Below are 27,575 nucleotides of genomic sequence, written 5' to 3'. Positions count from 1 at the left end.
GACAAAGGTTGCAGTGAGCCGAGACCACGCCACTGCACTCCAGCCTGGGCAACAGAACGAGACTCCATCTCAAAAACAAAAAAACAACAACAAAAAACAAGCGGATGATTGGGGAGGGAAAGGGTGAACAGCAGGCACAGAGAGGTTAAGGAACTTGTACTTGTCACACAGCCAGTAGAGTGTAGAGCCAGAATTCAAACTCAGAGTCTGTTTTATTTCCATTATACCGTACTGCTCACCTCTGTCATCAGAGAATTTCTGGTTGCCCAAGAGACTCATCCTGTGGAAAGGACGTGCTCTAGAGGAGAATATTTGCTGCTGACCCATCTGTGACTGCTGGCAGTACCTTGACCCACAGTACCACGTGAATACCCAGATGCCTTCACCACACTGATCAATGCAGACTTAACATTGTGAGGACCAAACCCATTTCCTGATAGGCAGGATGGTCTCATGACAATGAGTCACAAAGACTTGAATTCAAATCCTAGCTCTGCCACCCTGGCTACGTGGCTGAAGGCAAGTTCCATAATTCCAGCCATTGCAACTCCTCTCTTGCCTTGCTGGTTCATGTTTCTATAGCATTTACAGGTATGGCTATTTCTGCCTGGAATGTCCTTACAACTTGGCTTGGAGATCACTGGATAGTAATTAAAAATCAGTGGCTTTGGGGGCAGACTGTCTGAGTCTGAAATCTGGTTCTACCATTTCCTAGTTATATAATTTCGTCAAGTCAGATAAGCAGCTTCCTTGGCAGTACAAAAACTACTACTTAAACCTGCATCTCCCAATGATATGAGAATTCAGCAAAATAAAGTGTGATGAGCTCAACATCTGGGATCAGTGCACAATAAGTAGCAGTTTATATTAGAGCAAATTATTTGCTTCAAGTCTTTCCACATGGGACACCAATCAATCACCCAGCTCTAACTTCTACTTGCTATGTGGCCCAATCAGCTTCTGGGCCCAGAAAGTGCGTGTCCAACTTGGGTAAGCCCATCTCACACAGGTCTGCAGATAGTCAAAAGAGGACTTGGGTGAGGAAATATAGATGACTCAAACTCCGTACCACAAGGCAGGTTGGGAGTCGAAACAAACACAGGATGTGGTGTCCAAAGAACTTCCTTCTGGTGCCAACTCCACCACTTCTAAGTCAGGTAATCCTGCACTAACCCCATCAACTTTCTGAGCCTCAGTTTCCTGAGTGAGAGATACCTCCCAAGTAAGAATCAAAGGCTTTGAATGGGATCAATGGAGTTTGAAATTACTTTGAAACCAGTAAACCTTTATAGAAAATAGGATAGGAAATGCACTCAATGCCCTATTGTGTTCATGGAATGTTTTTATGTACAAAGCACAGCATGCTTGCTCTCTGTGTCATGTAAGCACATACAAAAATGACAAGCAGAAAGAACAGGAATAGAAAAAAATGGATAGACTCAAATCTTTCTAAGAATCATGGTGGGAGTAACCTTCCAGTAGGAGCAGGGAAAATATTTTCTTCAGTCTATGTTGTGAATCCCCTCTACAGACCTACAGAGTGTTCAATATTACAATCATGGCCTTCAGTCACAAAGACTCAGTGTCTCTACCTTTCAAACAGAGATCTCTCACAAGAAACTGGAAGAGTAATTGTGGCATGCATTTAAACTTGATCTGGCTAGGTAGCCACTATTATTTCCCCAGCCTTACAAGGAAATGCCTCATGATCATGCTCATCCACAGCTGAGGAACACTGCCATTCCCAACCCCTCATCCCACACCATCTAAATCATCCCAGAAAGATGACTGTCAGAGTCACACTACCCAGAAGGCCCCTGGGGCTTGACCTAGTGACCTAAGAATTCTTTTTTATGTTCTTATTAATGGAAGAAGAAAGCAGCCTAGTAAGCTCATTCTATCAGCTTGGCATCAAGAGAATTTCCCTAGCTAGAGAGAAAGCACATTGCTCTCCTAAAGAATTTCCAGAGAAAGAGATTCCTGCAACCTCATTTGGTAACCTGTTCCATGTCTAACAACTGTCAACTCGTAGCTATGGGGCAGCAAACAAATATTTGGGGAAGGGATTGTGTATCACTTTGTTCTTATTGTGGGAACTGGTTCTGGGAACTGGTTCAATCCTGCACGTGTTTTAAATCAGCAAGATCAGCCATATTGGGTGGGGAGACGGTGTTTCTTAGAAACCCTCCAAACTGAGAACTGGAGGGTCAGAGCATACCTGGTTTTATCTTTAGCTCTATTCAGAGCAAGGGTCAAAGCCTGGGGCATCATGGACAGAATTCAGCTTGCAGTAGGGTTCTGAGTAGCTGGTACTGTATTCTTTTAAATCTTGATTTGAATGCCTTTGTCAGCTTTGGGGGCGTACAAGGAGTTATGCAATCACTAGTTCCCTCAGGCTCCATCACTACCTGTAGCCTACACAATTCCATCACTCACTTAGCCATAAGTCCTTAGCGAAAATAATCAAGCCCCTTCTAGGGTCAGGCTGTGCAGGATTTTCTCTTCTAGGTATTGGAAAAACAATGGAGAGAAAAACTTTTTTTTTTTTTTTAAATCCTTGCTCTTTTGGAGATTACATTTTAGTAGGGATAGACAATACCCAATAAATCAAATAAATTACATAGTGTAGATATAGTATACTAGAAAGTGATTACTCAGGGGGATTAGGAATGCAAGGAGGAGGTGGTTCCTATGCAAGTGAAATTTGACGATACACCTGAAGGACATGAGGAGTGGACCTCATGGAAACCTGAGTGTTTCAGGCAGGGGAACAACGAGCGCAGAGGTCCTGGGAGGGGGAACAGCGAGAAGACAAATACAGCTTGTGTTGTGGCATGCATTACCTGGAAGGCCCTTAAAGGCAGTCAATTTTGTAAAAGCTACTCTAATGACCAGTGAAGTAAATAAACTCAGTCCTAATCCTTTACCTACATGGCATCCTAGCTTAAGGATGGTATTGTCATTTGATGGTAAGAGGAGGAAATAAAGGCCACTCTAATTTATGTCAGTGACCCCAACATTCTGCCAAGAACTGAAACTCAAATAGCCTCTACCTCCTTCCCCTCCACTGTTACCAAGTCAAGTGAGGCCTGCCTTCCTAAAGCTTCTCAGTCTTAGCCCTCCTATTTATTCCTCTGCCAATAGTCTAATCCAGCCATTTATTATTAAAAATCTTATTAAGCACCTATATGTGCCAGACACAGAGAACATATCCTGAGCAAGAGAGATGTGGTCCCAGTCTTCCCAGAGTTTATAGTTTAAAAACAAAATAAAAAAAATCTCAGCCTCTGAAATTCATCAGGATGTCTGCCTCCTGACATCCTTAGTTTCTTCTCTGCCAGCCATTCTGAATCTGTGGCAAGACCAGTCAATCTCAAACTCGGGATGATTCTATAGGAGCTCCCCATTGGCTTGAGCCAGCTGTCCCACCTACCCCTCTATCACCAATTCTAGCCTCCTTTTCCTTCTTCCTATTAGAAACCACCTATTCTAGCCAGGATTGATCCTTGACATTCCCATCCAGAGCTTCTGACCATTCTATTCCTCCAGTTCCGATTGTCTTCCCTTAAGAGTTCAAGAGTCACTTTTGCCCTATATCCTTTCTCAAGTTTTCTCCAGTGGGCAGAATTAGGGAAGTCTCAATTTCTTTTCTTTTTTTGGGGGGGATGAAGTCTTGCTCTGTCACCCAGGCTGGGGTGCAGTGCTGCGATCTCGGCTCATTGCAACCTCCGCCTCCCGGGTTCAAGTGATTCTCCTGCCTCAGCCTCCTCAGTAAGTGGGATTACAGGTGCACACCACCATGCCCAGCTAATTTTTGTATTTTTAGTAGAAACGAGGTTTTGCCATGTTGACCAGGCTGGTCTCAAACTCCTGACCTCATGATCTGTCCACCTGGGCCTCCCAAAGTGCTCTCAATTTCTTTTGACCCTTCATGTTTTTTACACTCCCTGGGTCTAATATAAACCAGACTCTGGGTAAGCAAAACATAGCTCCTGCCCTCCTGAAACATAAAATCTAGTAGGTAAGACATATATTAATCCAAAAAGTGAAATATTTTATTATTTTGTTTCATTTTATGTTATTTTATTCTTGATTTATAGAATGATTTTATTATTTGATAACAAAAAATGAATGATTCATGAACCACATGGAGTTCTATGAAAGAGAAGTACAAGGCACTGTGAAAACATTTAATAAGTGAAATAAGACTTAGTTGCAGGTGGTATTGGTAGAGAAAATGCTCCTTCCTTGAAGAACTAACTTTTGAATTAAGATTTGAGGCAGCGCTGTCCAACGGAACTTTCTACAATAATGAAAATGTGCTCTATCTCTGCTGTTCAGTATAATAGCCACCATGTGGCTATTGAGCACTTGAAATCTGGCTGGAGCAAAAGAGGAAGTGAATGTTTAATTATATTTAATTGTAATTACTGTAAATTTAAATAGCATTGCGGATTCAGCAACTATTGTATTGGATAGCCTAGGTCTAAGGATGAACAGGAGTTAGATATGCTGGTAGAAGGTAGGAAGGGCGTGCAGCCAGAAGAAACAATCTGGGTAACAAATCTGAGGCTAGAGGGAGCATTGCATGTTTGAGGACATGACAGAAGAAAGTGTGGCTGGAATGCAGACAGCCACGAGAAGCATCATGAGATGAGCCAGGAATGCAAGTCGAGATAGACCATGTAGGGCCCTGAAGGCCATGTTAAGGATTCTGAGTTCTACCCAAATACAGGCATACCTCATTTTATCATGCTTCATTTTATTGCACTTTGCAGATATTACATTTTTTACAGATTGAATGTCTGTGGCAACCCTGCAGCGAGCAAGTCTATTGCTGCCATTTTTCCAACAGCATGTACTCACTTCATTAGCATTTTTAGCAATAAAGTATTTTCTAATTAAGGGTTTTTTTTTAGATATAGTGCTATTGCACACTTAACAGACTACAATACAGCATAAACAAAACATTTATGTATGCTGGGGAACCAAAAAATTCGTGTGACTTGCTTTATTGAGATATTTGCTTTGTGGAACTAAAAACCGCAGTTTGAGGTATGCCTCAGGCATCTTTAGTATCATTGTGCTTTGCTTTACCGCATTTTGCAGATTGCGTTGTTTACAAATTGAAGGTGTGTAAAGAAGCAAGTCTGTCAGTGTCATTTTTCCAATAGCATCTCGTGTCTGTGTCACATTCTGGTAATTCTTAACAACATTTCAACTTTCATTAATATTGTATCTGCTATGGTAATCTTTGATGTTACTATTGTAATTGTTTTGGGGTACCACAAACTGCACCCATATAGGACGGGCAAACTTAATAGATAAATGTGGTGTGTGTTCTGACTGCTCCACAGACTAGCTATTCCTCATCTCTCTCCTTCTCCTTAGGGCTCCCTACTCCGTGAGACACAACTTTGAAATTAGGCCAATTAATAACCCTACAATGGTCTCTAAATGTTCAAGTGAAAGAAAGAGTCATAGTCTCTCACTTTAAATGTAAAGTTAGAAATGATTAAGCTTAGTCAGGAAGGCATGGGGAAAGTCAAGACTGACAAAAAGATAGGCCGCTTGCACCAAATAGTCAAGCTGTGAATGCAAAAGAAAGTTCGTAAAGAAAACTAAAAGCACTACTCCAGTGAACACCTGAATAAGAAAGTGAAACAGTCTTATTGCTGATGTGGAGAAAATTTGGTCGAGATAGAAGATCAAACCAGCCACAACATTCTTTAAGTCAAAGCCTAATCCAGAGCACAGTCCTAACTCTTCAATTCTATAAAGGCTGAGAGAGGTGAGGAAGCTACAGAAGGAAAAGTTTGGGGCTAGCAGAAGCTGGCTCACGAGGTTTAAGGGAAAAAGCCATTTCCATAACATAAAAGCGCAAGGTGAAGCAGCAAGTGCTGATGTAGAAACTCCAGCAAGTTATACAGACGATTTGGGTAAGACAATCAATGAAGGTGTCTACACTAAACAACACATTTTTAAAGTAGGCAAAACAGCCTTATATTGGAAGAAGATACCATCTAGGACTTTCACAGCTAGAGACAAAAAGTCAATGCCTGGCTTCAAAGCTTCAAAGGACAAGCTGACTCTCTTATTAGGGGCAAATGCAGCTGGAGACTTAAGTTGAAGCCAATGCTCATTTACTATTCCAAAAATCCTAGGGCCCTTAAGAATTATGCAAAATCTACTCTGCCTGTGCTCTAGAAATGGAACAATAATGCCTGGATGACAGCACATCTATTTACAGCATGGTTTACTGAATATTTTAACCCTGCTGTTGAGACTTACTGCTCAAAGAAAAGAGATTCCTTTCAAAGTCTTATTGCTCATTGACAATGCACCTAGTCACAAAGAGCTCTGATGAAGATGTACAAGGAGATGAATGTTGTTCTCATACCTGCTAACACAACATCCTTTCTGCAGCCCATGGATCAAGGAGAAATTTCAGCTTTCAAGTATTATTATTTAAGAATTACATTTTGTAAGGCTATAGCTGCCATAGATAGGGATTCCTCTAATGGATCTAGACAAAGTAAATTGAAAACATTCCGGAAAGGATTTAACACTCTAGATGCCATTAAGAACATTCATGATTCATGGGAGGTCAAAATATCAACATTAACAGGAATTTGGAAGATGTTAATTCCAATCCTCATGAATGACTTTGAGTGGCTCAAGACTTAAGTGGAGGAAATTACTGCAGATGTAGTGGAAATACCAAGCGAACTAGAATTAGAAGTGGACCCTGAAGATGAAATTGAATTGCTGTAATCTCACGATAAAATATGAACAAATGAGGGGTTGCTTCTTATGGATGAACAAAGGAAATGATTCCTTGAGATGGAATCTACTTCTGATAAAGATGATATGAACAATGCTGAAATGACAACAATTTAGAATAGTACATAAACTTAGTTGATAAGGCTAAAGTCTGAGAGAACTGACTCCAATTTTGAAAGAAGTCCTGCCATGGATAAGATGCTATCAAACAACACTGCATGCTACAGAGAAATCTTTTGTGAAAGAAAGAGTCAATCAGTGCAGCAAACCTTAATATTGCCTTATTTTAAAAAATTACCACAACCACTTAACCTTCAGCAAACACCACCCTAATTAGTCAGCGGCCATCAACATCAAAGTAAAACCCTCCACCAGGAAAAAGATAACAATTCACTGAAGGCTTCGAGGATGATTAACACATTTTTTGGCAATTTTTAAAAATTAAATTATGTACTTTTTTTAGACTAATGCTATTGCACACTTAATAGACTGCAATATAATGTAAACATAACTTTTATATGCACTGAGAAACTCAAAAATTCATGTGAACTTTATTGCAATGTTTGCCTCATTATGGTGGTCTGGAACTGAACTTATGCCTGTAGTAGTGTGATAGTAGATGAAGGGTTGTAAGCAAAAGAGTAACATAACAAGTTAGCACTAGAGGAAAAATACCACTTCAAATGAAAGAATAGAGAAAAGAAAAATGAATATCAAGACATCAGTTAGGTTCTTAGAATAATATTCCATGCAAAATATAAAGGTATATGGTGCTAGAGATAGAGAGAATGAATAGGTTTGACCCACCTGAGTTCTGCCTTATCACATACCACCTGGGTGACCGTGGGGAAATCACTTAACTCTCTGGCTCTCAGATTTTCAAATGTAAATGGGAATAACAACTCCTTCCCTACTTCACCCTGCAATGGCAATCAAATGTAAATGAAGATGCACTGTAAACCATAATGGTTCTATGAATATAAGGTTAACCTTATTGCTCAACCCCACATGTGGCTACTCTTTCTTCTGTCCCCCTCCCCACAACCATTACTCATATAGACAGTACAAAGATAGAATAAAATGCTACTTTACTGGCTTCATATGTGTTGTTTATTTTTCTCATAAAACTAAGCTGTTTCATCTTTAAAAGCAGCAGACTTCTTGTATACCTCTCCTCTAGATGCTCCAATGTTTAGCAAACAGCATAGCACATAGTAGGTGCTCAATAAATGTTTGCAGACTAAATGAAAGAATGATACTCAACAAACACCTGTTGGCTAAATGATTCCTCCAGTTTACCTTCTCTTTCTTCCTAATAGAAGTTTAATATGCATCATGCACTAATTTGAAATGTTCTCGCCTTTTTGGAATGATTAAGATTTGTGACTCCATAAAGGAATCTTTAAAATCATGGACTGTGTATCACCTCTATGACTCGTGAGTTTCCATAAAACTTCCTTGGTGTGCTGGGTACCAGCCCATTAAAACCTGCCAAATTCAGGGGATGTGGGGAGGAAGACAGAGAGGAAGGTTTGGAGCCATCTCACCAGGGTTCTGGTCTTGTCTCTAACACTTGTTAGTTCCAGAGCCTCAATTTCCTCATATTTCAAATAAGAAGAATAGTTGTCCTTCCTGCCCCACAGTGACACTGAAACCAGATAAGGAAGGCTAGATTGGATTTTGTCTCTTTGTTTTTAGCTCTAAGTAACATTCATTCAACAGCCATTAATTGAGCACCTAATTTGTGCCAGGCAATGTGTTAGATACTGGAGACACAAAGATGAATCTCTCTAAGAGCTCAGCTTATAGTTTAAAAGGGGCTAAACAAGTCAACAAGTAAAATGCAAAGATAAGGAGTAGATAATGATCTGGGTGAAGATGGTGGGCACTGGACAGTAGAGAAGGGCTTCTCACCATCTCTTTCCTCTGAGGTTGGTAAAAAAGGGCATAGACTGTCAGAAGTCACCAAAGAAGACACTCAGGAGACAGGAATGTTTAAGTTTACTTTATAAGGTGGGAGTTGGGCAGGTGAGGAAGGTAAGAGAAGAGTATTCCAGACAATGTAAACAACAGAGATATATCATTCATTTATGTACTCAACAAACATTACTTGAACACATTACAAGCAAAGAATTCTAGAGAAATACAGATAAACTAGATATAACCCCTGCTTAGCGGGCACACACTTCCCAGATGAGCAGGCAACCAGGTAAAGGCACTCATAATCCTGGGTAACCTCACGATGCCCCATGTGTAGAAAATCTAAAAACTTCAGGCTGCTTCTTATCAGTTCCAGGTGGGGTCATGTGGAGGGAGATATGACTGGAGAGAGACAAGGAACAGAGCACAAGAGCGGCAGCAGTGGCAGGGGCAGCATCCCTTTCTTCTTCTTATTCAGGAGTCCTTAGGCTGCTTACTGAACCTCTTCAAGGCTCATTCTTTTTCCATCTTCAAAACAGAGAGAACAAAACTACCTTAAAAAGTAGTTGTCGTAAGGATAAAACGAAGTGATGGGTAAAGCTCTTTAGTATAGTACCTGGACCACTGTGCCCAAGAACTGTTAGCTGTCTTTGTCATCATCATTGATACCACATTATCCTTACTGCTGCTTTAACTAAGAGGAAAGTCATCTCAGGCAATGTGAATGACTTAGGGAAAAGGAAGTAGAACAACTGCTCTCGAGCTCTCAACTTCCTGGGGTCCATGAGGAAGAAAAGACAGACCAGGACATGTTTTATGCCACCCTTTGCCCTAGACCAGTGTTTCTCAAAGTCTTACATAGAAAGCACCCTAACCAGGAGAGTGAGTGAATATTCCCAAGAAGCGCCTCCCGTCGTGGACTTTGACTTTTCAGTATTTTATCTTAGAAATTCATTATCCTCTATAATCTGCTCTTTTCTGTCACCATCAGCACCACCATAGGAAACAACCAATACACGTTTCTAGGCAATGTTGTGACATTCTATGTGCATTAGTTCATTTAATCCTCACAACAATCCTACGGAAGTAGGTACTAATATCATTTCCATTTTACAGATAAGGAAACTGAGGCAGGAAACATTAGGTAACTTGTCCAAGATCACAGACTAATAAACATTGTAAGTGGGATGTCCATCCAGACAGTCTGGCTGCAGAATCTGTGCTCTATGACAGGTCGCCTACCTCTCTCATTCCTACGGTGTTACTACCTCTCTAACATAAAAATGCTTCCTTCCTTAAGCCTCACAGCAGCAATGATATTCCACATAGATGTATCATGCTTATCCCGTGGCTTCTGGCACATGCTCACATATCCATACTCCATGTGAGGAGAATCGCCTAAGACCCAAGAGCTTCATTCAGGTTTGCTATAGTGTTAACAGCATTGTTAACGACAAATGCCCACAGTACTTATGCAGCTAACAGGGCTCAAACAGATGATAAGTTGGCCACCACTGGAAGATGATTAAAAATCTACCATTAAACCAAGCTGTACTCAGAGCAGACCTTTTTTAAAGTAGCTTTTCATCAGGGGATTATATTTTCTTCTTGATAATTTCCTTAATGGCAAGCAAGGCTGTATGTTAAAAGAACAAAGAAGACCAAGTGCAAAGAGTCGAAGATTCTTACCAGATTGGGGCTGAAAGAAGGGGAGAAGAGAGGAAAATTAAACGGGCAAATGAGAAGATGCATCCCCCTTTCATTCCTGTATAATGCTCTGATACTGCCTACCCACTCCCTCCTCCCTCTGCCTTCTTCTCCGGGGCCACTAACAGCAGCCCAGAATTCATTAAAGTTTAAACAGACTGATCAATAGGGACAGAATGGTGAATTGTCCATCGGCAAATTACCAAGCACTTCATGAATATTTAAGGAACTAAACTAGGAACAGGGGAAAGAAGGAATCCAGGACTTTATTTTTCCCTATGGAAAAAAAGACAAAAGGATCTCTGCCATGACTGATCACCAAGATATAAAATCAAAGTCAAGTGAAACTTTAAAAACAAACAAGAACTGTGAAGCACTGCTTCCCTTCCCAAGCCAGCAGGCTGCATCCAATCCAAGGCCACTCAAGGTGAGCACATGCCTGGCATCAATGGGAGACACTCCAGTCTGACTTCCTTGCTTTCTCAGAACACACCATGTTTTCATGCCACCATGCTTTTGCATATGCTATTCCCTCTGCCCAAAATGCAGTTCCTCTCATCCCCATTTGTCCACTTGGAAGGCAGGAGAGTCCACTGATTAAGAGTGCAACTTTGAGGCAAAGGTATAAAAAGGATACATTGGACTTTGGGGACGCGGAGGAAAGCGTTGTGGGGTGGTGAGGAATGAAAGACTACACATTGGGTACAGTGCCCACTGCTTGGGTGATGGGTACACCAAAATCTCAGAAATCACCACTAAAGAACTTATGTAACCAAACACCACCTGTTCCCCAAAAACCCACAGAACTTTTTTTTAATTTAAAAAAAAAAAAAAAAAAAGTGCACCTCTGGAGTCAGACTGCTTTGTTCTAGTCCAGCCTCTGCTACGTACTGTGTGAACTTGAGTAAGTTACCTAACTTTTCTGTGCCTACATTTCTCCCTCAATAAAATGGGGGTAGTGATAGTACTACCTTTATAGGGTCATGTGAAGATCCAACTACACAGTGCAACTTAACACATTTTACACAGCCTTTGGCACACATTAAAGGCACGGTAAATGGTAGTAAGGTGATCAGTGAATTCTTCCACATGTGGTCACACCTCAAGCTGTCCTGTCTTCCCTGAGCCCCCTTCGGTTAGCTCTTTCCCCAGCTCCAGCTATAGTTACTTTGCTCCCAGCTCTTACCATATATTAGTGGTTTATCAGTCTCTGCCAGTAGACTGTGAGCTCCTGAAGGGCAAGGCCTATTTACCTCTGCATCTAAAGTTACCCCAACATAGTTTGTGGCACCAGAATGACACAGGACAAACACTCAGCAGGTAGGAACATGAACAAGGAGAGAACATCAGTTTTGCCCATACCTTTGTAACAACACAGCACGCAGCCCAGATGTCCTCAGAGGACTGCTCGTGGTGGTTGAACTGGGGCTCCCACTTCTTAATTGGCTGGTCTGCAAAAGCCAACAGGACCCCACTCTGGTCCACCAGAGCTGCGCGGACACTGCCTGTTCCAACGTCCACACCCACATAGTACCTCTCTGGTTTCTGTTCTCCACCAGACATTGCAGTTCCTCCACCTATAGTAAGCAAGCGTAAAAACCAAATGAAGACCAAGTAGATCTGCAAAGACAGTCACAAAACATCTCAAAAGTAGAAATAAAAGAGGTACCACTATCTAACTGGTAGCCATTTGTTATTTATTCATCCAACGAACATTTTTAGCGCTAACAGTATACTAATAAACATTGAGCTACATGGTGGGTGAACAGGACAGATATGGCCTCAGAGATGGCATTTCCATTCTTGAGAGAGAGTCAGACATTAAGCATTTAAATACATAATTATTTAGGCAAAGTTGTGATGAGTGCTACAAGGGCAAGTACGGAGTGGTAGGAGAACTTAGAATCTGGAGGCAATACAGACGAGTTTCTTCTCAGTGAATTTCAATCAACAAGGACAGAAGCCACGGTACTGAAAAGGAACCTTGTCCTCCTAGTCAGTCATTCATTCAACAATTACCTACTGAGTACCTCTTATGTGCAAGCACTGTGAAAAGTGTGTATGTCCCCTCTACTCCTCACTATGACTCCAGAAGTTGAGGCTATTTACATTTCTATGTTACAGGTGGCCAAGGTGAGACTCCAAGAGATAAGTAACTTTTTGCTTAATGCTAGCTAGGTCTATGCATAAATTTAAACAGTAAATGTACATTATTATAATGATATACACTACACTGATTAAGAAGCAAGTCTATGAGAAGTTAAGGAATTTAATCGGCTTCATTCAGGGGCAGCCTGGACCTAAAGTTCCACATTTGTGCAATCCCAAGTCTCATGCTCTTTCTTTTGTTTCTTAAAAGCTTTCAGTATAGGTTTGGAGAAGAGGCAAATATATTGCAGCTGTGTCATGAAGTGACTGGGAATTGGGAAGGAACCCTGAGGAGACAAGATCAGGAATTAATTAGACAATCTGTTTTCCTTACAGACCCCTTGTGAGTTACAAGGAAATCTGACCAGGGAACACTCAGGAATTCCTTGGCCTTCATGGCTGCTCTAAGTCCCTTTGGTCAGATTAGCCCGCATGACATGGAATCTCATAGAGGCTTTTATTTTCCAGATTGGCCTTTGAAAGAATAAGAACAAGCTCCCAAGACAACTGAGCAGGTGAAAGCCTTACAACTCTCCAGGTGAGCTCCAGGTAGTCTCACCGCCCAGAGTCTAATTTCAACGTGGGCAACCTTCTGTACCCTTCAACTTCAGAAAGAAAATGTTTCCCTAGCCAAGTCAAAAGTGGAGATTCTAAAAGAAAATCAACCAGCAGATGTTCAGTATACTGCTTCCTAGATATTTATTCCAGTAAACAACAAATAAAACAATAAAAACAACCCATTAAAAGTAACTGTTTCTGTCTTAATCGCAATGATTCCCCAACTGAATTGTAACCCTTTTGGCTTTGTGGCTCATGAGCAGGTGAAAAATAAAATGGAGAAGCGACAGTAATAACATTTGCTCCGTTCATCACAGCTTCGTCAGACCCACACTGGTGTGTAACCTCAACTTCTCTCCCTCGCTTACATTCCCCTTGGGGACCTCCATATGACCATTAGCACCAGTTTTCAAATCATTCATTCCGTCATTCATTTAACAGTGATACCTTCTCTTCAAGCCATTATTTGAAGAAAACAAAACAGATAAAAAGAGAGCTGCTCTGAAGCAAAGATCACCCTTGCCCCACCCTCCAGCCCTTCTCCCCAGCAGTGCCTCTGTTAGGTCCTCTCTCAGGACAACTGAAAACCACCAGCTTTGAGCTGTGATATAGCCCATAGCCTCAGCTCGGCATCTCACGCCCTCCACGGGCTCCCTCTGCCTGCCATCCAGCCCTGCCTAATACAGTCCTGCTCATTCTCACTCCAGGCTACAGACATCCTCAAACTCCTCATAGGCTCTCAATTGCCCCCAACTGCTAAAGGCCTCCCCGATCCTTTGCTCATCCCTTTCTAATTCTCTCCTTTCCTTGTCTGCCCAGTGACCACGGAATTATATTTTAAGACCCAGGTCAGCCATCACCTCTCCTTGGAAAAGGCTTCCTTACCTTTCTCCCCTTGCATACATACAAAGGATGCCAACATGGTATCGTGTCCCTGCTTTCTTTTAAAACTTACCACTCTGGAATCACAATTTTATTTTTCTTTCCATGTCTGTCTTCCTAACTGAATCTGAAAAAAATGAACTTATCAATTTCTGCATCCCAAGCTCCTTACACAGTGTCTGGCACATAATAGGTTTTCAGTAAATGTTTACTGAATGAACAACTACATCAGTGAATCAACAGAAATAAGGATGAGCAGGTCCATGCCTTAATAGTTTGAATTTCTAAGTTTGTACTTATATGTGCTAGTGTTTTACCTTATTTTAATCTCTTATGACTCATTCTTCTAGTTCACAAATACTTACTGTAGGCGACAACCACATTTTATTCATTCTACGGCACTCATTTTTCCATATTTAGCTTCTCTAAAATCAGTGCGAACCTGACAATCAATGGTATGTTACAATTAATTGGTATCATTTCCTTTCTTACTTCATGGTATACGAAATAATGGTGCATCTTGCAATCGTTGACATCTGAGACTCAGAAGAAATGCAGAAGACAGTAACACCAGGAAGCCTGCTGAGGATACACTGATTGACAAAATAGGGGCAATGCCTTCGCTGAGTTTCCTCAATTTTATTACCTGCAAACAGGAAGAAGACTGAAGCTAGCCACTCTACCTTCCCTCTCCACCAACCTCTCACAGCTGCTTACTTTACTTGGAATCCCCTCTCTTGGCTTCCCACTGTCTCTACTGCAAAGGCCCCCAGGGGTGCTGCTCCTTAACACTGATCCTAGCATGCTAACAACTCCTTGCCCTTGGCTAGACCTTTGCAAGACTACTGTAAACACTTAGGAAGAAACAAAGAAATAAACAGGAAATGAAAAATCTATGCAACACCCTGGCTTACACAGACCTGGCCAGCCAGCATCCAGGCTTGTCTCTACTCCAGCCAGCTCTGATGACAAGAGAGATTCCCCATGGGGCTGGCCCAGGTGCTCAGGCTTGGGTTCCTCACTTTTGACTCCCTCTCTGATGAAGAGAGTAATATGAGAAAATACATCATCTTACCACCCTACCCACATCCTGATTCCTTTCCAGTAAAATGCAAAGAGGCAGATTTCCACTCTACAGTTGGCCCTGGACTTGCTCCAGTTCTGGTTTCTGGAAGGAACCCACCCTTCACAAGAGCCCCCTTTACATGGAGAATGGAGGTATATGATTACAGTTAATTCCAGCTGCCGCCTGTGTCACAGCTATAAGCCCAGTGCCTGGCATACAGCAGGAGCTCAGTAAGTCCTTGTAAATCAGTGAATAGATGTCTTTAAAATTCATCACTGGGGAAATAAAAAAAAGATACCATGTTTACCATGTATCTGACATTCTGCTAAGCAGCTTGATTACAATGCCTGACCACAATTCTTGAAGACAGCAACTATGATCACTCCCATTTTACTGAGGAGGAAAATGAGTCCTAGACAGGTAGTCATATTACTAGGCAGTAATACAATGGATAGTAATCCATTCCCTCTGGTTCCATCAGCCCTAACCTTTCTCAGGATGCTCCACTGCCTCCTGCTATTCCTCTATTTACTAAATGCCCATTTGTCAAGGACTCTGCTGGGGGCCTCTGCCTATTGTGCCTAAGGTTGGCTGACTCAGAACCCAGGCTATTCATCTTCAGAGACTGACCCTTCCATAATACCAGGTGGCCTGCTTCCAGCAAACTATGGATTTCTATAACACATTATCAAGGCACCATGCAAGAAAGACTCAAACTGTCCCAGCGTCATTCACACACATCACCCAGTTCATGTTTTCCTATGAAATAGATCCTACTTAAATATTTCGGGTTCACCACTTTTCCCATTATTATAGTTCTAACTGATCTCTATGATTATTTCCATACCTGGAACCTGAAAGCAGGGACGTTCAACCCCTTGGGCAGCTTCCCTGAAATTCGACCTGTGAGCTGCAGCAGAGGACTTTCTGCATCACAGGTCCCCTGATCTTCCCCCTCTATGCCCTTTGTTCCTGGGTCACGAATATGATCTGCTGCGTCCTGGACTCCTAATCTTATGCAACCAGTACCCCTTAGCCTCAAAAAGTAAAGTAACTGCAAAGTGGAAAACAATATTCCTTTTTCTAGTTTGTAAAGAAAAAAAGGATAAGGATCCTCATCGTGTCCCTCATTCCCATACAATGTTAATCTCATTCACTGAAACCCAATCAGCTTGGTAAACCTATCACCACTTCATTATACCTCAGCAGGGTGGAGTAATTTGCCCAAAGTGACACAAACAGTAAATGGCATCAGGATTTGAATCACAGTCTCTTACCGCAAGTTTAGGGCTCCTTCCACAACATCCAACTAAAAATGAAAGCCAAACCCTTTGATTACTTCTTCAATAAGAACAACAAATGCAGCAAGAAATACCTATTGAGCTCTGAGCTGTAGATCACCATGTGACTCCATGATTTCATTTAATCCTATAGCAACCCTGTGAGGTAGGCAGTATGAACCCCATTTCCCAACTAAGGAAAGTGACGTTCTCAGACAGGAAGCTGTTTAAAGTTGCATGGCACAGAAGCAGAGGGGCTGGGGTTTGAGGCTAAGTCAATGTGACTCCAAAGCCCGCATTATGAATGGTGAGAGTCGGAACTGGGGTTTCATTTCATTCTTTTGAGGCAAAGATAAACACTCTGAAAAGAAAAACAGCTGTTAGGGATATGGGGAGGGTGGTCAGGCGGAAAGAAATGAGGGCATGGACTGTGGACGGCCAAGAGAAAGAAAAATAACAGAAATTCAAGCTGTGCTGCGCACAAGTCCTGGGACATATCTAAACTTCTCAGTCTACAAGACGTTTCAAAGCACAGAAACAGCCTCCTGTCCAAGTCCCCAGCATGGACAGGACTGACTTTTAGCCCCTATTTATGATCAAAAGACTGTTCTGTATAAATATTTATACAGTTCATTAAATAATAGCCTGTATAAATATTGTTAGAAATGTGCCACAGGAAACCACAGACTTTGTGGCTTATTCTTCAACAAACGTGCAAACTGCTCAAATGCAGTGTGAAAAAAGGAAAAGGGGACCTGGAAATAGAGGGCTGTCCTTTGCAAACGGATTTTAGCAATCCTAAGAAGGGGGTACAAGCTACAAATACTCAGCTAAAAACCGATCATGTGGGGATTGTTCTTTTATACTTTTCTCCTTCTTTCCCTCTGAAGCATCTAAGAGCATTAAGATTGCTGCCTAGGAAGACAATCTCCCAGGAGTGAATGAGCTTACCCTATTTCTTAAGGGTCCACTCCTCCAGGATCTATTTGGTGACAGTCCACAGAAGCAGTGTCCCAGAAATCTGGGAAGGAATTCAGTATCCTCTTTCAACTTTGATCTTTGGACTTTGCTGGGAGTTGATGTATACAAGTCCTGTGCAATTTATTTAGTTAGTTATACTGCAATGAGGGATTTGCTAAGATTGGGAAGGAAAAAGATGAACAATGAGTTTAGCTTGCCCACCTCAGTCTTCTTAACAGAAAGGACTGAATACTACTTTCAACAATTCTCACATGCTGTAAGACGGTGGGAAAATTTGAAATGAGAAGGAAAGAGATGATTTGGCAAAAATGTTGGTTCTCTGGGCTCTACCAACAATACCCAGGAAGAAAAGAACAGCTTGCTAACCAAAACTTTACCTCTAAACATGAAAATTTCTTAGGGCCTCCTCTTCGGTTCTTTTTCAGCCTTTCACTCTAAGGGGAGCCATTTCTAAAAGTTTTAAGGTTGCCAAGACTGGCTCAAAAGAAACCCAAACACTTCCACGGTTCCCCAAACTTTTAGAGCCTGTAGCAATGGCCCAACACGTTTTTCATCTAGACATACCTGTGGCTTGGCATAGTCTGTAAAAAGGAGTATAAGCATATTTTCAGTCAAGTGTTCATTTTGTGGCATCCGAAGGAAGGAAGGGAGTAAGCGGGGAATCCATTCCCTGAATACTAAGAAGCTGAACCAGGCCCTTATCTAGCTCCTGGAAGAGCAGAACAACCTTTTATTCATCACTGATGTCTAACACTAATGCCTAACAAAGGACCTGGCTTGTTGCAGATCAAGAAAAATTCAAAAGAATCTGAGGAAAAGGAAGAGGGGGAAAGGAAAGTGTGGTGGGGAGAGGGAAAGAAGGGAAATGGGGGAAGGAGAGGAGAAAAGAGAAGGGAGGATGGGCAAGGAGGAAACTGAACTGGCAGTAAGTAGAAGCCTGAGTGATTCACAGATAAGAAACTAAGAAATCCCTTGATTGATGGGAGGAGGGAAGAAGAAAAAAAACAGCACACATATACCTTGGCTAACAAATGACATCCACTAAATTCCTCCTGCCCCAGAAAAGTCTATTAACATAATGCAGAGAAGGAACAGATTATGAAAATGTCAGTTCTAAGAGACCCAGATGTAAATCCAAATAAACAAAACACAAACCAACAAAACCCTTTCTCTATTCTGAGGGTCAGCCACTCACACCTGGAATGTTTCCTGTCACCAACTGGAAAGACCTCAAGACCCCCAGCACAAAGAAGTTCACATGAGGGACCCATGACATGTAGGTTCCTGGAGCCAGCTGGCTAACAGGCTCTGAAGATCCCAGACATCATAGAACATGAGAAAACAACATCACACACAATCTCTGGGCCCAGAAGTTCTCAAAAGAAGCTCCAACAAGGAGTGCAGAAGTCATCCTGCTAAGCAATGCAAGACTGTGTCTTGACAACTGAGGACACAAGCTGGGTCTATCTTATCCACCTCTGTATCCCCAGTGCGTACATACACAAATAAATTCAATATGTATTAGGTACTCAATAAGGAGCTGATGAATGGAATAACAAATAGTCACTGCATTTGGGAGAAATGAAGGCAATTCTTCTCCACAACACTAAAAAATAAATCTTCAATATCAGGGTCACCATATTCAATTCAGAATAGGAAACCTGATGCTTGTCCCATCTGTGTCTACCACTGACTGACTTGGGGCAAGTCTCTTCACTGATGTCTCTCTTCACAGGTATGAGACTCATGAATTCTATACAACTACTCCAAGGGGTTGTTGTGAAGATTAAAGGAAATAATGAGCACAGAGCGCCCTTTAAAAGGCAATTCCTTTATAACAAGAATCAATGGCACTGTGAGGCCAGAAGGAAAATTTGGGTGTAATAGTATAGCATCACCAAAGACACTCTACAGCCTTCTTACTCAAAGTGTGGGCCTCAAATCAACCTTCACTTCCAACACTGAATCACCTCCTGAAAACCACATCTTTTTAAAATAACGATTTATTAGGCTGGGCGCGGTGGCTCACGCTTATAATCCCAGCACTTTGGGAGGCCGAGGTGGGCAGATCACGAGGTCAGGAGATCAAGACAGTCCTGGCTAACATGGTGAAACTCCATCTCTACCAAAAATACAAAAAATTAGCTGGGCAGGGTGGCGGGCACCCGTAGTCCCAGCTACTCGGGAGGCTGAGGCAGGAGAATGGCGTGAACCCAGGAGGTGGAGCTTGCACTGAGCCGAGAGCGCGCCACTGCACTCCAGCCTGGGCAACAGAGCAAGACTTCGTCTCGAAAAAAATAAACAAATATATATATATATATATATATTTTTTTTTTTTTTTTCCTTAGGTTTTTGGGGAACAGGTGGTGTTTGGTTACAAGAGTAAGTTCTTTAGTGGTGATATGTGAGATCTGGGTGAACTCCTCACCCAAGCAGTATAAAATGAACTTTGTAGTCTTTTATCCCTCACTCCCTTCCCACTCTTTCCCACTGAGTCCCCAGTGTCCATTGTGTCATTTTTACGCCTTTGCATCCTCATAGCTTAGCTCCCACTTATGAGTGAGAACATACAATGTTTGGTTTTCCATTCCTAAGTTACTTCACTTAGAATAATAGTCTCCAATCCTATCCAGGTTGCTGAGAATGCCATTAATTCATTCCTTTTTATGGCTGAGTAGTATTCCATCGTGTGTGTGTGTGTGTATCATAGTTTCTTTACTCACTGATTGATGGGCATTTGGGTTGTTTTCAGATTTTTGCAATTGCTGACACCCACATCTTTTAATATGTGTTACCTATACCTAGTCATTCTCGCCACATCTAACAAGCTTGATTTCCAGCAAACAAACAAATATTAAGTGCTTTCACTATGCCAGGATGCTAGGAATAAGAGGCTGAAAAATACATTATCTCTAATTTTAACAAACTGACAGTCTAATGTTACGGTCTGAATGCTTGTGTCCTCCAAAAATGTATGTGTTGAAACCTAACCCCTAAGGTGATGGTATTAAAAAGTGAGACCTTTGGGAGATGATGAGGTCATGAGAAAGGAACCCTCATGAGCAGGATTAGTGTCCTCATAAAAGAGGCCCAAGGAAGACTCTTACCCCTTCTACCGTGTGAGGACACAGCAACAAGTCAGCAGTCTGCAACCCAGAAGACAGTCCTCACCAGATACCAAATCTGCCACTGCCTTGATCTTAAACTTCCCAGCCTCCAGAACTGTAAGAAATAAATGTTGCAAATTAGCCCCTACTTTTATGGTATTTTTTCATAGCAGCCTGAATATACTAAGATTAATGTAAAGACCTGAATTTTGAAAATCAAATGGTGATGACTCAAGTTATTCCTCATTTATATACATCAAGCAAAACCTAATGCACCTAGTAAAACTGCATATAGTGGTAAAGTGGCTTCATGCTGCCACCAGAATTCTGATCATCCATACTTCAGGAACGAGGCATCCCATACCAACTCCACCTTTTTCTGTAGAATGAAGAGAAGTTAGTGAGTTAATGGAGGTACCAGTTTACTGCTTTCATTACTGTTCCAACAGTTCTGACCAACGAGGTCAGAAACTCAGTATTTTTCAGGATTTTGGGAATCCTTATGCTCTTTACTGAGCCCATTTTTAAAGACTAACAAGAGGTGATTGGAAGAGGGACATGGTATTAAATCAGAAAGACAGTAGAAAAGTTGGCTATCTTTTTAAATTTAAAGTTGGATTCCAAAAGGCAGAAAAGACAGAACCTACCAAATCCCCATGTGTGCCTCACAATGTGGTAGCCACAAGAATCCAAACTGAGCCAGTTTTGGATGGTGAACCGTCTTCAATGGTGGCCAGAAACCATCACCTTCCAAGAGTCACACAGGTAATGCCCAACAGCAGTCACAAGGGAAACATAAAATCCAAACTTGGCTGAAGCCAAATGCACAAAACAAGTCCTAAAGATACCATGGATGAAAAATCTGACTCATCAAATGACATCCCCAAACTCCACCAACAAACATCCCCTTAAAGAAATGAAACTTCAGATCTCCCATACCATCTTCCATAAAACACTGCTTACTCCCTCCCAAGGGTTCTGTTCAACCTTGTGTTCCAATAAAGTACATTTACTTCTTTATAATGTCTTCCTGTGTTGCCATACCAAGCCATTCCCTTTACAGAGAAAAGGAGAGGAGAACCCACATTTATAACACCTACCAAAATATATGTTGTTTCTCCCATCTACATGAGGAAACTGAAATGCTAAAAGAGTCAATATCCTGTTGATAGTCACAAAGCCAATAGAAGGACAAAGCCATATTAAAGTACAGGTTTGCCAAAAGCAATTGCAAAAAATGAGAAAATTGACAGATGGGATCTAATTAAACTAAAGAGTTTCTGTAGAGCAAAAGAAACTATCAGCAGAGTGAACAGGCAACCTACAGAACAGGAGAAAATTTTTGCAATCTACCCATCTGACAAAGAACTAATATCCAGAATTTACAAGGAACTTAAACAAATTTGCAAGACAAAAACAAACAATCCCATCAAAAAGTGGGCAAAGGATATAAACAGACACTTCTCAAAAGAAGACCATTTATGCAGCCAACGAACGTATTTGTAAAAGCTCAACATCACTGATGATTAGAGAAATGCAAATCAAAAACACGATGAGATACTATCTCATGCCAGTCAGAATGGTGATTATTAAAAAGTCAAGAAACAATAGATGCTGGCGAGGCTGTGGAGAAACAGGAATGCTTTTACACTGTCAGTGGGAATACAAATTAGTTCAACCATTGTGGAAGACAGGATGGCGATTCCTCAAGGATCTGGAACCAGAAATACCACTTGACCCAGCAATCCCATTACTGGGTATATACCCAAAAGAATATAAATTATTCGACTATAAAGACACATGCCGTATGTTTATTGCAGAACTGTTTACAAAAGCAAAGTCATAGAACCAACCCAAATACCTATCAATGATAGACTGGATAAAGAAAATGTGGTACATATATACCATGGAATACTATGCAGCCACAAAAAGGAATGAGATCATGTCCTTCACGGGGACATGAATGAAGCTGGAAGCCATCATCCTCAGCAAACTAACACAGGAACAGAAAACCAAACACTGTATGTTCTTACTCGTGAGAGCTGAACAATGAGATCACATGGACACAGGGTGGGGAACAACACACAATAGGGCCTTTTGGGGGGTGGGGGGACGAGGGGAGGGAACTTAGAGGACCGGTCAATAGGTGCAGCAAATCACCATGGCACATGTATACCTATGTAACAAACCTGCAGGTTCTGCACATGTATCCTGGAACTTAAAGTACAATATTGAAAAAACAAGAATCTTTAAAAAAAAAAAAAAAAATGTTCAGGTTTGTTATCAGCCAGAGTTGAACTCTTTCTACCATCCCTGAAATGACTTGGCTTTCCACACTAACCAAGCTGCCTGTGTCCTAGGCACACAGAGAATGAAGTTTCAAATCTGTTTATCCTGTAAAGCCTTCTCAGATGATCATTAGAAATGCCTTCTCCATGATCCAGTTAATACAGACTACCTGATGTCACGATAAATCCTACTGTGGAAAACATTAGATATTAAGTGAAAATGCTCTGCCCCCTACCTTCCTTGTATGAGTACAATGCATTGTAATGTAGTAATAAGTGGAATTACTGGGTTGTGGAGAAGAGGATTATGAATATATAAAATAGTCAAATATCTTTTAAAATAAAAAGACCATAAAAAAACTTTCTTCCTCTGCAGAGTTCTAGCAGCATTATGAGCAAGCCTTCTATGTGGCTTGTGGCTGAAGCACCATGTTCCTCTTTGGAGCAGCCTCCCTCCCAAGCAGGGGACCCCATTTAAATAGGAACACACACTGAGGAGAGAAGGACGATGGAGAGAGGGTCCACCCAACAAGCGGATAAACAGAGTCAGTCCATCTTCTACAAACCCAATGGACACCCCAAGTTCCCTAAATGCAGACATTTAAATGTGATAGTTTCTTACTCCTGTGCCAGGACCCTGGAGACAGAAAGGGAGATAGCGGGGGGGGGGGGGGGGGGGGGGACTCATTTCCTAATTCTAAATGCAGAATTATTTCATTTTAATCCCTCATATGCCAATTACAAAACTAGGCCCATAATGGGGAAATGATATGCAAATTTAGTGATTTCTTCTTACACAGATTCTTCCTTTTGAAATGTGAATTCCTGACCTCTCTTTGAGTTCTGAATAATTTAAACATATACATACAGTTTCTCCTGTCATTGCTTTCTTCTTCAAGAGGTTTCTGTTGATTTGCTGACATAATTAACTAGGAAATGATTTTCTACAGAACCAGACCCTCAAAGCAATGCTATTATCATTAGCATATTGGCTGAAATCCACAGTTTTTCCCAGAAAGTCACTCAAATTAAAACAACAAAAGAACCCACCAATGTTCCTGACTGCTGCAAGATCTCAGCAAATTCAGGAGGAGGTGAGGACAGTATCAGGTAAAGCAACAAAATCCATTCTCCATGTGATCATGCAAAATTCCCTCCTCAGAGACAATGCCAAGCCACAGATGGGTTGAAGTCTTTGGCCCATTCTTATGTCTACCTGTTTATGAAGACTGGTCTGGTAGCTTTTTTATTTTTTTCTCACTCTGTCACCCATGCTGGAGTGCAGTAGTGAAATCTCCACTCACTGTAGCCTCTGCCTCTCCGGTTTCAAGCAATTCTCTTGCCTCAGGCTCCCAACTAGCTGGGATTGCAGGCACATACCACCACACCCAGCTAATTTGTTTTTGTATTTTTAGTAGAGACAGGGTTTTGCCACGTTGCCCAGAATGGTCTCGAACTCCTAGCCTTAAGTGATCTGCCTATCGTGGCCTCCCAAAGTGCTGGGATTACAGGCATGAGCCACCAGGCTTGGCCCTGGTCTTGTAGCTTTAAGGCCGAAGGTGAAAGGCCTAAAGAATGAATTATTTGAAGATTAAACATTAGACTTGACCATTCCACAAACATGTCTCTGTCAAAAGTATCACTAGCTAAAGTACAAGGTTAAACAGCACCAATGCTTCTTCTGCCCGAAATAAAGCCCAGTATCTTTATTTGCCCCACAAGGACCTCTAAGCTCAGGCTCCTGCCTGCCTCACTTACCTTAGCTCCCGGCCTCTCTCCCTAACCTCAACCTTCATACTTCAGTGCTACAAAACTACTAGAAACTATTCAAAGGAAGGCTTGGCGCTTTTGTTCATACTGTTCCTTCTACCTGTAATGCAAAGAATACAAACTTACAGTTCACAGAAAAATAAATACATAGGAATCTTTCAACTCACAAATAGTGCAGGAATATAAATCAAAACAACACTAAGATATAAATTTACATCTAACAAATAGGAAATTGAAAATTTTGATAATACCCACTTGGCAAAAGTGTGGAGAAACAGGCAGTTTCATACACTTTTCGTAGAAAAGTGATTCCACCTTTGATAGAATAATTTAGTACTATCTGTCCACTTTTAAAATCAAGTATTTTACCCAACAGTTTAACTTCTAAGAATTTATCTTCTAAGAATGTATGCACTGGCTCACCAAAAAGATACACAAAAACATCCACCACAGCCTTTTTATGTAAATGCAAGAACATATCCCCGAACACCCTAGAAGGAAATTAAATGATTATTAATAGGGGACTTTCCAAAATTGATACATCAGTAGTTGTTAAAAAGAATGAGAAAAAAGAAAGCTGCTAATTATATATTATTAACTAAAAAAGCAAGTTCTTAGATGGTACAGTATGACTCCACTGGTATTATTTTTTGATAAAGAATAGAGCAAAAGCTCTATTTTCTTCATGCAATACAGTGGTTCTCAAAGTTTTATTTTCTCAAATTTTAACAGGGCCATTGGTGGTCTCTAGAAGTGCAGCAGCATTAGTATCACCAGGGAACTTGGTAGAAATTCAAAGTCAGGCCCCCTTCCAGCTTCAACGACTCAGAAACACTGCAGTGGGGTTCAGCAGTCTGTGCTTTAAAAAGGCCTCCAGGTGATCCTGATGGATGCTAGAGTTTGAGAACCACTGTACTGTATAAAGACCTATCATAAAAGATTTCAGGAAAGACACACAAAACCTGCTTACTGCAATGACATCCAGCAAAAAGAAATACAGTGGAGGTTTCGAGGCCATTTACCTTTCCCTCTCTGGGCTGTCTGAATGTTCTCAATGAGCAGCTATTACAGTAATAGGAAGGAAGACCTTCTCTGTATTGAGCTGAACTGTGCTTGGCATAGCTTCTACCCTCTAGTCCTAATTTTTATCCCAAAGGATCATCCAAACTGCCTTTTTTACCCTTATACGTGGGCTACCCTTCCAAATCTTTTAAGATGACTCTGATGACCTCCTACTGGATCTTCTTTTCTCCATGCTATACATTTTCAGTTCCTGTAACTTTCCTCTATGACATGGAGAAAAGAGAAGCAGCAGCATTAAGAGAAATAAAAGAAAAAGAGAAGCAGCAGCATTAAGAGGCACTAACCATATTTAATTAGAATGATCTTCAGTTACCCATGTTTCCACATGACACTGCATGGAGATGAGGTAAGCTGGGCTAGCTGCACATGGTAAGCACATGGGAAGTCTTCCTTTTCCCTCTACCTTTCTGGAGGCCCCATGGATGCAACACATGCTGGGACATATCACTGGCCCATCCAGCCCAGCATCCAAACTCTGACAAGGATAAGTTGTTCTTGATAGGAACAAACTATCTATGACACTAACATAAAAAATAATCTGCTCTTTAAGGGAGAAGGCAAAGGGAGCTGGGGCATCTTCACAAATTGTCTTTGAAGGGGAACTCTGAGGTAATCCTTGTCAAATACACTATTCTTCCCTTAAGGGTTCACTAGAATTAGTGTTATCTGTGTTTTATCAATATGTACCTTCATATGAATCCAAATATTTCTTAGACATACTTATATTTTGAGCCAACCCTCATCTTACATCAATAAATTTCTTATGAACATTTACTCTGTGCAAGATGTGGTGCCAGTGACTTATTAGATGGCCTTGCTAATCTTTTCTGCAACTTTTAGATGGGAAACCAAGGTTCTGAGCAGTTAGGTCACCTGGCAGGTCAAAGAGTCAGTGAATAACAGAGAAGGATTTCAACCCTATGCTCTTTCTACTATGTCACATGACAATTTTTTAAAGATCCTGAAAATAGCCTTATTCAAATGTCAAAGTTGCCACATAATTCTACAATCCCAACATTTGGTTAACTAGATTGAGTTTGATCCGTCTAAGTCACTATTTATTTTATTTATTTTATTTATTTATTTATTTATTTTTGAGACAGGGTCTCACTCTACCACCCAGGCCAGAGTGCAGTGATGTAATTATAGCTCATTGTAGCCTCAGCCTCCTGGGCTCAAGCGATTCTCCCACCTCAGCCTCACGAGTAGCTGGGACTACAGATATGCACCATCATGACACAGTAATTTTAAATTTTTTATAGAAATGGGGTTTTGCCATGTTGACCAGGATCGTCTCGAATTCCTGGGCTCAAGCTATCCTCCCACCTCGGCCTCCCAAAGTTCTGAGATTACAGGCATGAGCCACCATGTTTGGCCTCATTCTTCATTTTAAAGACTTTGTCTTCTTCTCAATTTTTGTCTTGCAATATCCAGTCAGTAACCGAGTCCTTTCTTAATCTCTCTCCCATAGCCTGTTCAGCAGAATCCAAGCTACTCAGCTCTCCAGCCTAGTCTGCAATGGATTTCAGTGTAGCTCAGCCCCAAATCTAGATGGTTAAGGGACTGGTAATATATTTAGCCTGAACAATTTTTATTTGGTTTTCCTATCCTTCCTAAGCCCACTCTATACACGTCACTGTATATTCCTCCCCGACTACATATCCATTCTCCACCTTCTCTCCCTGCTATCTGTCCTGGGGACAATAGTCTGGATCTCCAAGACTCTCTAATCCTCTGTCTTTTAGTGGGGTTTGAGCAATGGAGAGCTCTAGCTGAAGCCTCAAAGGAAGGAGGAGAGTAAGGTCAGGCCTCCTTTCTCATAGAGTTGGCCCAGGCCAGCTGCTTCTTTTGGGCTAAAATACCTCTCCAGGCAGCCTTCTCCACACGATTTCTCCTTTTGGGTTCTGGTAACCAGTCCTTCCCTCACCCTTTTGGGTCTAAGGATGTAACAGTCTTCTTGTTCAGGCATTCAGGCTGCCCTCACTTTACTCAATAGTTCTTT

General features: G+C 41.4%; 2 protein-coding genes across 14 annotated transcripts in view; one reads left to right on the top strand and one right to left on the bottom strand.

The window, feature by feature from the left end:
- MYSM1 (Myb like, SWIRM and MPN domains 1) overlaps positions 1 to 27,575 on the top strand; it is a 922,196-nt gene that overhangs the window by 237,454 nt on the left and 657,167 nt on the right. The window lies entirely within an intron of this gene.
- Positions 1 to 27,575, bottom strand: part of FGGY (FGGY carbohydrate kinase domain containing) — a 468,393-nt gene that overhangs the window by 401,964 nt on the left and 38,854 nt on the right. For 7 of the 13 annotated variants that reach the window (XM_050804094.1, XM_050804057.1, XM_050804114.1 and 4 more), the window contains exon 2: positions 11,773 to 11,987. In XM_050804094.1, coding sequence (XP_050660051.1) covers positions 11,773 to 11,973 — 201 coding nt within the window. In that variant the 5' untranslated portion in view covers positions 11,974 to 11,987. The other 6 variants (XM_050804084.1, XM_050804075.1, XM_050804067.1 and 3 more) reach the window with 6 other exon arrangements.

The sequence above is a fragment of the Macaca thibetana genome, chromosome 1 (genome assembly GCF_024542745.1).
Source record: "Macaca thibetana thibetana isolate TM-01 chromosome 1, ASM2454274v1, whole genome shotgun sequence".
NCBI lineage: Eukaryota > Metazoa > Chordata > Mammalia > Primates > Cercopithecidae > Macaca > Macaca thibetana.
The sequence above is the reverse complement of the archived record's forward strand: the minus strand, read 5'-3'. Positions and strand labels throughout refer to the sequence as shown.